This window comes from Centroberyx affinis, unplaced genomic scaffold (assembly GCF_046629955.1).
Source record: "Centroberyx affinis isolate AG114_WGS23_722 - 3 ecotype Tasmania unplaced genomic scaffold, CSIRO-AGI_Caff_v1 ptg003644l_1, whole genome shotgun sequence".
Taxonomy (NCBI): Eukaryota; Metazoa; Chordata; class Actinopteri; order Beryciformes; family Berycidae; genus Centroberyx; species Centroberyx affinis.
In genome coordinates, this window is record NW_027281552.1 from 1 (window position 1) to 12,154 (window position 12,154).

The 12,154-nt window shown below is 42.1% G+C and overlaps 1 protein-coding gene across 1 annotated transcript; it reads left to right on the forward strand.

Annotated features, from left to right (window-relative positions):
* Positions 1 to 290: 290 nt before the first annotated feature.
* Positions 291 to 9,508, forward strand: LOC139661898 (endosomal transmembrane epsin interactor 1-like; the record flags this gene model as incomplete). The annotated part of the gene is made up of 6 exons (XM_071540472.1): positions 291 to 429; positions 2,488 to 2,560; positions 6,672 to 6,709; positions 6,761 to 6,878; positions 7,031 to 7,368; positions 8,704 to 9,508. Coding segments are annotated over 6 exons (1,057 nt in total), but the record flags the coding sequence as incomplete, so codon positions are not given.
* Between the last annotated feature and the right edge of the window lie 2,646 nt (positions 9,509 to 12,154).

Here is a 12,154-nt window from a genome sequence, read left to right on the forward strand (position 1 = left end):
GTTGTTTTCTGGTGTATTGACTCAGGAAAGAAAAAAAAATAGCTTTACATTCATGCACATAGTGAGAAAATACCAAAGCTATACTTCTGCATATTGATGAATCCGGTCCACACGCTTTTCTCCTCTACTTATCTTTCAGAATTAAAATTATTAAACTAATTAATGTACCCTTATTGTAAAGTGTTACCAGTTTTTTTTAACAGGGTTGATGGGAACTGGGTAGTGGGAGTGTTTTATGATACAATAACTTGGACTCATTAGTTGTGTGATGTCTGGCTTGTGTCTTTCAGGATGTTCGGGGACAGTGTGATCCCCCTACCTCACATCTATGGGGCTCGGATTAAAGGGGTAGAAGTCTTCTGCCCCTTAGATCCCCCTCCTCCATACGAGGCTGTCGCTGGAAGCTCCACCGGCACTACAGTCACTGAGGTACACACTAGCTTAGCGTCCTTACAGTCATCATTACCCTTTCTAGTCTAGCATTAGAATTGTTAGCATCAAGATTACTGATTTAGAATTCTATTTCTTTTTCAAACCTGAAATTGTACCCATATTTTTTTTATATATGTGATTTTTGATTCAGAAAACATTATGATTGTGTTGAAGTGACACACATCAACAAAAACAACAATTAAAAGAGGGACAAAATCAAAACAAAACAGAACATCTCGGCTCACAGACTCACACATCCAAACAGGCAAGTCACTCAGGAATTACATAAAATAAAAAATAAAAATAACAAATAGCTAAGTAGCAGGTATCACACAGGTCCATACTGCATAAACCCTCTTGTAAGAATAGCAGAGATATCTAAACCAATATATGACATAAAAGGCTCCCATGTTCTACGAAATACATTGTCTTTGCGATGTAACATGCATGTCAAATAGTCCAATGATACATAGTCAAGTATGACCATATGCCAATATGTTTTAGATGGAACTTTGTCTGTTATCCAGTTCAAAAGAATTGTACCCATATTAATCATGCAGATCCGTCACACAGTAGCTTTAAAAGGACATTTAGTAATCTATGACTTTTATCAACTTTTGTCAGTGACCAGTAGGAATTACAACAACATGGATGGGTCTCTGGCACAGCTTATGGTGACCTGAAATTGATATAAAGTCACATTTCAACAAGACAAGTAAGCTAGCTAATTAAATCAGAGATCCAACAGCAATGTCTAGTGAACCCTCCATAAGATATATTATGGTCATTTTGTCCTATTGTCGCCACTTTGAGCACTGTTAGCATTGTTAGCATATGTAAGTCAATGGACTGGTTGAACCTTCTCTGACTACCTTTGCTTTCTGTAGCTGTGTGGAGAATAATAGACATATTTCTATGTCTTGCTGGTAACACTTTACAATAAGGGTACACTAAGTTAAGGGTTAGTTAATGCTTAATAAGGGTTAGTTAATGTTAATTAATGTGTAATTTACTAATGGTGTTCATGTTAACTAAGGTATTGATTTATACATTATTTAATAGTTTATAAAGATGACTATTAAATAATGTATAAATTAATATTAGTTAACATGAACATCATTAGTAAATGATTACCAGACACATTAGTTAACTGTTAATTAAGGGTTAGTTAATGCTTATTAAGCGTTAAACAAACAACAACAGAAACAAACATAGATGTTTGTTTCTGGCTGGTCCTGGCTTCCTTGTAGCGTTAGCAACATGGCTAACACTACCGCTAGCAGCCAGAAAACAAACCAGAAAACGTTAGCAACGTGGCTAACGCTACCACCAGCAGCCTGGCTACTGTCCAAACTATACTGTCCAAAGCAAGAAACAATCCCAATTTGAACTAGAAACCCCGATCTCAGTGCTATGATAGAGGGTAGTGTTTCCACTGTCACTTCGGTTGTTCCATCGTCCGCCATTTTCGCTACTGGGGATAGCTACCGATAGCTACCGGGCCTATTTTGGTTGCGCAATGGATGACGCACTTCCTTTGTGCCATAAATCGAGCCTTCATTCTCCCGGGAGATTGTACCCGGTGGCAGACAGAATTGCATAGTGAAAGCGAGGCTTATAGGGAACCAATCTAAACGCAGATGGTGTCATTATTCTATAGCCATTACACTGTGCAATCAACATTTACTTCATAATGATAAGTTAAAGCAAAAAAGTTGTCTATAGGGTCTTTAAATATAATGTTTTATATGTCGTTTATCTCACTTTGTACATTTTTATATATTTTGCTAATGTTGCTCATTATTGTTTTATTTTATGTACAGCCCTTTGAGACATATTTTGTGATATCAGGCTATAATAAACTTTGACTTTGATTTTAAAGTGGGAAGGGAAGCCTTTTTTTTTTTTTTTTAGAGATTCGTTAATTCAGTTATTACTGTTTAATCATCAAAATTGTCAAGGAAATCTTACGACTTAACTAAACATTTCTGTAGCTGGGCGAATTGATTCTATGATAAGTTTGTATTACAATACCAGTGTGTCCTGTTTTTTCAGGAGACAGAGATTGCCATGACAGAGCTGACTGTAAACGAGACTCCCAGCCCTGAGGCAGGAACCTCTGTCCAAGGTAGGACACACATCCACACACAGACAGTTAGGAATTAAAGACTATTTTAAAGTCAATTAAAAACTGGCTTCTGTGATTGTCAGACTGTACGGATGTTCTTCCATCTATAAATTTGATAATTTTAAAAGGCTAATGCCCACTTGTATATCTACACAGTTACATTTGCAAGGATTCAATCAAACCAATAGCAGTCTGTATTTACTATGTTGAAAGCTTTGTCAAGAACTATTCTTTTTTCAGGTGTGTAAATAGGGTAATAGTGTCCTGTTAAAGCCCCAATTAGTGATTGCAATATGGCACCCATTATTGAAAGGCTGATGCCCCATGAAAGGCTTTGTTTATGAAGCAATCAAAAGTATCAAATTTTGATTGAAGATGTTTTTCAAATTCATTGAACTCTTGACACAAGCACTGATAGTACATTGCAGCTAAGCATGAATTCTAAATGTATTTATAAAATGTAGCTATAAAAACTTGGTTAAACACTGGTTAAACCTTGTTTACAACTGCTAAATTCTCCATCAATATCACCTCTTCATAGAACTTTGGGCTCTATTTTCATGCCGGCACAGATCAAGCACAGTGATTTTGTGCCAGCGAGGTGGTAATTTCACTGGGTGCAGGCGGGGGAAAAAAAAGATTTTTTCCTTTGGCTAAGCGTCCTAGGGAGGTGGAGGTGGAGCCACACAAGACGCCCCTTCCTGTGTGGCCCCTCCCCCAGCTTCTGAACTAGGCCCCTCAAGTGACAGTGCCAGTTAGCTAGCCACTGGCTCAGCCACAGAGGGCCCAGGCTCAGCGTATTGCCCGGCACTCTTCTGGCAAAGGACACTATCAGGGAGGTTGGGCCGAGCGACCGGCGAGCTGGGTTCTATTCCCAATATTTCCTCATCCTGGAGCAGGATGAAAGCCTGAACAGATATCTCCGCCCTCTGATGTTCAAGATGCTGACTCTCCCAAGGGCAAGGTAGGCCCTCAACAAGGTTGGTTGGTTTGCGACCCAACCTAAAGGTACCTATTTCCAGATTCCCGTCTGGGAGGGGCACAGGCGGTTTCGAAGGTTCGCCCTTGAGTGTAGAATCTTTGAGTTTTGCATCTTCTCCTTCGGGATTTCCCTGGATCCTTGCACCTTTACCAGGTGCATGGATGCAGCACTGGCCCCCCCAGCAGTTGCAAGGAGTCAGAATACTGAATTATCTGGATGGCTGGCTGCTTTGTGCCCAGATAGAGGAACATTGCCACCAGCAGATGTCCTAGTGCTATCACATTAAAGCCCCTTTCACACTGGTCAAAAAACCCACTAACACCCGCTAACATCCGGCTTTTGTCTTCAGTGTGAAAGGGTCCAAGTGGCATTCGTTCCCAGGTCAAATGACTCTGCAGTAGTCACAGGTATTTATCGGCTCCAGCTCCGATCGGCATTGATGTAAACATGACACCCGGGTGGACACGCAAATTTTCGCCCCTTTTCCGGCACGACGCTATGATGTTCCGGACGTTATTGTTATTTATTTATATATATACAGTTGAGATCAAAAGTTTACATACACTTGTAAGGGACATGTATATTATGGCAGTGTTGGGATTTCAATTATTTCTGCAGCTGTTTTTTTTTCTGTAACAGAATGATTGGTAAACGCACTTCCTTTTTCACAAAAAACATTCACAAATTTGGTTTCTTGAACAAATTTATTGTGTGTCTTCTGAAAATTTAACAAAATGTAATACGTCATAAATATACAAACAGCACAGCTAGTATTTGGTTGCATGTCCCTTAGCCCTTTTCACCTCAATCAGCCGCTTTTGGTAGCCATCAACAAGCTTCCGGCAGAATTCTGGTTGTATCTTTGACCACTCTTCTTGGCCGAATTGGTAGAGCGCAACCAAATTTGTTGGTTTTCTTGCATGGACTCGTCTTTTCAGGGCACTCCACATATTTTCAATGGGGTTGAGGTCAGGACTTTGGGAAGGCCATTCCAAAACCTTAACTTTAGCTTGATTTGGCACATTTAGCCATCCCAAAACCACTTTTGATGTGTGTTTAGGGTCATTGTCCTGTTGGAACACCCAATTTTGTCCAAGATTTAACTTTCTAGCTGATGGTTTGATGTTGTCCTGAAGAATTCTGAGGAAATCTTCCTCCTTCATTATTCCGTCCACTTTCTGCAATGCACCAGTTCCACTGGCAGCAAAACAGCCCCAGAGCATGATACTACCACCACCATACTTGACAGTAGGTACAGTGTTCTTAGGGTTGAATGCCTCACCTTTTCTCCTCCAAACATACTTCTTGTCATTGTGGCCAAATAACTCAATCTTTGTTTCATCTGACCACAAAACTCTCCTCCAGAAGGTTTTTTGTTTGTTGATGTGATCAGCGACAAACTTGAGTCGAGCTTTAAGGTGCCGATTTTGGAGCAGGGGCTTCTGTCTTGCACAGTAGCCTCTCAGCCCATGGCGATGTAGAACTCGCTTGACTGTGGACAGTGATACCTGTGTTCCAGCAGCTTCTAAATCATGGCAGACCTGTTTTTTGGTGATTCTTGGATTACATCTGACCATCCGGACCAATTTTCTCTCAGCAGAGGGTGACAGTTTGGGTTTTCTTCCAGACCTTGGCAAAGAGACCACTGTTCTCAGTACTTTGTACTTACGAACAATTGTTTGCACTGATGATCTTGGGACCTGAAGTTGCTTTGAGATGGCCCCGAGTGATATTCCTGACTTGTGTAAATCAATTATGCGCTTTCTCAGAGCATCTAGAGAAGAGTCAGTTGGAGCCTACCCAGGTGACCCAGGTCCTGGGCACATGGCTAAATTCCAGGTCTGCAACAATGACCTTGACATCAGAGAGTCAGGAGTCTTTGAGATCCTGCCTTAATAACTTTCAGCTAGGGAGGTCAAGTGGAGGCAGAGTCTTTTCCTCCTTGGCCTGATGGCTGCATCAGTGCAGGTGGTTCCACTGGTGCTCTTGCATATGCAGTCTTGCATAAGAGAAGGTCCTGGAGCCTCCAAAGCAGGCTGGAGTGGTTGTCACTCAAAACAGCCTCCTGCTGGCCATCACATCTGCCAAGAGGTTAGAGGAACTGCATGCTTTGTCAGTACATGGGAGCCTCTGCAAGTTCCTGCTGGACAGGGTGGGGTTTGTTCTGTCTCCTAACCTGTCCTATCCCCCTATGCCGCTCTCTGAGCTTCACGTGAACCAGATAGTTGAACCTTGCCTGTTCCAGGTTCGGGAAGGGTGCAGGCAAAGGTGGTCGCTGTTGTGTCCAGGTAGGGCCCTGAAGCTGTACATTGAAAGTACAAGGGGGCTGGGCAGGAAGTCAGACCAGCTCTTTGTCTGCTTCAAGGCGGATTGCACTGGCCAGCCTGTATCAAGACTTTCCCACTGGATCATAGCTTACACAGAAGTGGGGGAACCAACGCAGTCCCTTCAGTATTTATGCGGTCCTACCAGCTAAACATTGGCCGGCACCTCCTTTGGAGAGGCTGTCCTGGACATGCATCATCAGAGGTGATGACCACATTATTGTTCCCTGTATGACTGGTGAGCCAGTTGAGACAAGGACATTGCCTTCACCCTCTTTATTCGGTCACCTCAGCTTCTTGCGGGGTGTCTTGAGTGGCCCCTTCACCCCTGGGAGCTGGCCCTAGGGCCCTGCCAGACCCGTAGGTATGTCTTGCACCTAGGCCTACAGCAACATGGCACAACATGTGGTGGCCACTGTCAAGCCCAGGGGTCTGTAAATATATTTGTACACTTGTTTGCCGCTGGTGCTGTACATAATTCACAGGTTTTGGACTGCACCATCTCCTCGGGGTGTCTTAAATAATCCCATAACACAAACTGTTCTGTGAAGAGGTGATCTCAATATGACAGAGAATGGAGGGTTGCATTGTAATCATGGGGGTTACATTGTAACTGTGGTTCTCTGAGTGAAGACATTACCTCTTTAGCTCGAGGCCGCTCAGAGACACGCTCCATCAGATTTGGTCGTGGATTTTTCCTTTAACAACCCTGTCAGCCTCAGTCAGTCTCATTTGACTTTGTCAGACATGAATTTTATGTGTGTGTGTGTCTGTCTCTATTTGCTGTCTCTGGGTCTCGTCTTAGACATAAGCCCCCAATCGGTATTGGCAGTGCCAGTCTCGGTGCCCCAGCCCCAGACCCAGGCCCAGGCCCAGGCCCAGTCCCAGCCCCAGCCCCAGCCCCAGCCCCAGCCCCTTTGGCAGCAGCACGCTCCAGCATCGAGACCCTGGAAGAGACCGAGGATCCACCGCTCCAACAGTGACCCTGTACTGCTGGACCTCGCTGCTAAAGGTTGGCTTGTGTTTTCATGTAAATCTTAGGAAATTGGTACATTGGTATATGAGATCACATTGGTGAGAATTGCAAGAAAAACACATAAAACACCATCCCAGTCCACGTAATGTAAACTAATAATCCCCTTTCCCTCTCCTTTCTCCTCCTAGTGCTGAGCAACGATGCTCCCCTTGCTCCTTCCCCTCAGACCACTGATTCTTCCACCCAGACCTCCCAGCCCACGTTGGCTGCTCAGATCCAGGGCCAGGTCACCCTCCGGCGGGGGAACAATGGCAGTAGGGCCCGCCGCCGGCCCCGGCCTTCCTCCATGGTGGACTACCAGAGCTACCAGCACACCCAGCAACTGGTCAGGAGAATACTGGAGCAGCCGGCCGCCCAGGGCCTGGCCCCCGAGGTTCAGGAGCTGGTGGACAGCATACGAAATGTCCTACAGTCAGATCAGGAGCATATGGAGGAGGCAGTCCGCTGTGCCAGCTACATAGAACAGGTAGGAGTTCAGATAGAGACACGGGGAGGTATGATGCATAGTCTACAAATAATCTGGAATCTCAGAAGCTTCTTTAAAAGTCTAGTTTTACAAGCTAGCAGTCACTTCACATTTGAAGAGGTTGAACTACAGCAAGGCTGCCCACAAGAGAATATACTAGGTTTGGTAACTAAAGTTACATACCGTATTTCCTCTAATAGTGGCCGGTAGTCAATTAAAAGCCGGGTCTCCGATAATGGCCGGGGCCGGGGCCGTGGTCGACACGAACAAATAAAGGCCGGCCCCAAATACAGGCCGGGGAAAAAAACAAAGGAAAAAAACAACGGTGGATACCAGTAAACTCCTGGTGCCTGTTATATAATGTAACTGTAGTTTGTAGTAACGTACAAGTGCCACAAGATGATAATTAATGCATGAATTAGCTTAATGACCTCATTAAGTCATTAGCTATGTTTTATAGCTATATATAAGCAGCTCAAGTGCCTTTTGTTTTCACCATGCAATGACAGCATTCCTTGTACTACGTGTCCACTCTTATATTAATACAGAACAGGGTTAGTAGTACAATATGTATTCTATCTGTTCTACTAAACACAACTGAACTTCATGTCCCATAATAATTAATTTCTGGTGTCCTTTTTCTTATTCTGCCCATATAACATTAGCTATGTTCAGTTGGCTGGATTGCGAGCTTTGTTTCTTTGTTTTGTTTTTTAACTTGGTATTATATAAATTTACAGGTAGCATTAAAATCTCTTAAAAAGTCTTAAATTTGGCTTTCTGAAATCTGCAGATACTCTGAAATCTGCAGATACTCTGATACAAGCATCATTGTCCCCCACCAAAGGGGGGACTATGGATCGGTCTCCGTCCGTTCGTTCGTTAGTTAGTCACACTGTAATGTTGACTTTGTGCCGCTAGGGGGCGGCATTGACAATGAATGGGGACTCAGTGGTAAAGCAGGTCATACAGTTAAAGTTTCATACAATAATCTGTAATGTACGGATTGTATTTATTGCCTATTGTAGTTCTTATATTTTGTGCTGTATTTAGTAAAAACAGGACAATTACAGTTACTACATTTCAAGATATAACTTCTAAGCCTAATTCTGAGGAGAGTAGGCAACAGAAATATATGGTCAATCTGTCCTTTCATTGTCCCATACCAAAATGCTTATACAATTTCACTCATATTTCAAGTACACTCAGCAATCACTGACTGACCCAAGGGTGGAACTACATCACTGGTGGGGGACAACATGTTTACTATTTGCTTGTTTGGACTAGTTCCAACATCCTTCCCATTAAGGCCTTGACACTGCTGCTCTCTTTCAGGTGTTTACTGAAACAGAGATGGGCCAGTGTTTTCCAGCCGGTCGGCCTCTCATCTCCCGGCGTCGACCTCCCCAGCAGCAGCAGCCGGGCGGCTCCTCCCAGACTCTTCCCCTGCCCCCCAGGAGGAGGCCCGGCCTGCTCCACCTGCGGAGCTGCGGCGACCTCAGCTCCTTCACCTGGGCGGCAATACAGCCTCCGGAGCACCAAGGGACTACTACCAAGCCGGGGTCAAGGGCGGGGTCGAGGGCGGGGTCTAGGACAGGGTCGAGGGTGGGGTCTAGGGCGGGGTCACGCCTAGATCATGAGCGCCCCCACAGTCTGATAGGGGTCTTCAGAGAGACGGTGCTTTGAGGGAATTCCTCTATCACCATCACCCACCCCCCCTCCAAGAGACTTAATGGTATTGCCTAACAGAAATATGTTGGGCGGCCACAATTAATAGAAGCTGGGACTGCTGTTGCTAAACAGTTAGAGAAAGCTATTAAAAAAGACATTCAGCAACCCATGGACTGCAAATCCAATCTGCTGAGGAGGCTTAGCGTGTGTGGCGTGTGCATATGATGTGTGTGTAAGGGTGCAAATTTTTAAAGTTTGTGCCATGCTAATACTGTTTTTGCGATTGTTATTACTTTTTGAAACAGAAAAATATGGGCACCTTGTATTGAAACATAGTACCCAGCATCCAAAGGTTTTATATGGTTTCTAAAAGTTTATTATTATCTGTATTTGCTTCAGTCAACTCCTGTTGCTATACATGCATAATGGTGTGATGGCAATCCTTTTACATGTATGTTGATATTATTAAAAGGTCAGAGGTATTGGCTTAACCATATTCAGGTCACAGATGAAGCTTGTGTTGTCTTCTTTCATAAGAGTTCTTCCTTTGTAAGCCACGTCTAAATGAATGGGTCTGCATGGCATTGAATGGTCTCCATTGATTGTGGAGGCAGCTGAAAACACACCTACCCTATTAGGGAGTTATGTGGTTTACTCCACCATTACTGAACAGTACAGTGTGCTTTGCTTTCATCACTGTGACCTGTGAATATTATCCGGTTTCAGTTCCTTAACGATAATATTAATATTACAGTTTGGTACAATTGGTTACGAGCATTTCTCTTAAAAAATCTTTTCATTGCTTTGACACTGAATGCATTCAATGACCACAATTTTCAAAATTCTTGAATTCATTTCTCACTCAGACTCATCCCCCAGTAAAACTGTATGTATAACAATAATAATAACAATATTAATAATGGTAACACTTTACAATAAGGGTCACTATTTTAAGGGTTAATTAGCAGTTAACTAAAGTGTCTGGTAATCATTTACTAATGGTGTTCATGTTAACTAAGGTATTAATTTATACATTATTTAATAGTCATCTTTATAAACTATTAAATAATGTATAAATTAATACCTTAGTTAACATGAACACCATTATTAAGGGTCACGCCATAATTAAGGGTTAGTTAATTTTAACTTAGTAAGCATTATCTAACCCTTAACTTAGTGACCCTTATTGTAAAGTGTTACCATAATAATGATAATGACAAACTATATTCATGTAGCGCTTATTTTAAAAACATTACAAAGCGCAATGAACAAAACAAGCATATTAGCCAACATCAATAAACGGGAAGAGTTGTGCTGCTGGCTTCATTAAAGAGGTATTAAGTAATCTGTGGACCTCTATCGGTGACCAGTAGGAATCACAACAACATCAATAGAACTTCCTTCCTCCTACACAAGTTGCAGGCACAGCCTAGCCCCCACCCCTCTCTGATCACCATGCTAAATGCTGGAAAAATAGTTCCAAAGTTAAATTTATCAGTTAAATCCAAGTTTATTAAAATGAGTATGTAATATGTATGTAAGTATGTAATATTTATGTAATATTTGGCTCTACCTGATGCCATATGCAGAAAATCATGACAAAGTAATTATTTCTAAAACCAGCTTGAATGCAAGATTCATTATCAACAGTCTTGTACATGATATACTGTATATATATTTTATATTCATAGGATGATAAGGCCACAAGGCCAGCTAATTGCAAAGCACATTCACCATGTGTTAATTTGCGATTTATACACAGCAACAGGTATGTAAGGCATCTGTGGGAGGAGAGTGGAGAGAAGTCTGTTTGGTAGGTTTATTTATAAGCTCTGGGTCTTTCGGTTCCGATCAAAACACCTGAGAACTTGCATGATGACCTCAGAAAACATTCACACACCTGTGTTCTAAATTGGAAGTCACAGAGAAGATGTACAAATTGTGTACATCAATGGCAGCTGCAAACTTGTAATATATTATTGGCTCACATTTATTTATTTAGTATAATTTTCGGTAACACTTTCTATGAAGGCTATGTCTATAATGCTTTATAAGGACATTCATAACACATTATAATGCATTTATAAAGCATTATAAATGTTTATAATCATGCATGACACCTTCTAACAAGATTTATTAAGGATTATAAATTGTGGGTAAAATGGACTATAAATTCAGCATTCATAATGCTTTATAAGCCCAATGCCAAAGTGCCAAGTGTTTGAAAGAAGAATGTGAGTCCAGCATATTATAACTACCAGACCTTAGCCAGTTATAAAGACACATGTAGAACTGCTCTAACATGTCAGTATCATACAATTGCTAATAACCTTATACAGTGCTGTCACTTTAATTATAGGGTTAGGGTAGGCTTGTTGTGTCCTGCATGATTCTAAACATTTCTAACAAGTTTTATAATGCCATATAAATGCATTATAACGTGTTATGAATGTGTTTATAATGCATTATAGACATGGCCTTCATAGAAAGTGTTACCTAATTTTCTAGTACAAATACAGCTCAGTGATTATAACTTCTGGAATCTGTCTCTCAGATGCATAACAGATTTGGTTAGGCAGAAGTTGTTTTCTGAGTGCAAATTCTACCATGCAAGGTATCAGGTGTTTAAATAAGATAAGATACTGAATGATTACTTTTGTGGAGAGCCATAGACAGATTATGGATAAGTGCACATATTTCACATAAATCGGTGTTACTAACCCTGATGATACACTATACATCTCATTCCAAACTCATGAGCATTAATATGGAGTCGGTGCCCCCTTTGCTGCTATAACAGCCTCCACTCTTCTGGAAAGGCTTTCCACCATGGATGCATTAGCTTTCCACTAGATGTCGGAACATTGCTGCAGGGATTTACACCCATTCAGCCACAAGAGCATTAGTGAGGTCAGGGACTGATTTGGGGCCAGTAGGTCTGGCTCACAGTCAGCGTTCCAATTCATCCCAAAAGTGCTGGATGGGGTTGAGGTCTGGTCTGTGCAGGCCAGTCAAGCTCTTCCACGCCAATCTCGACAAACCATTTCTGTATGGAACTCCTGTTGCCACAAAATTAGAAGCACACAATCATCCAGAATGTCATTGCATGCTGTAG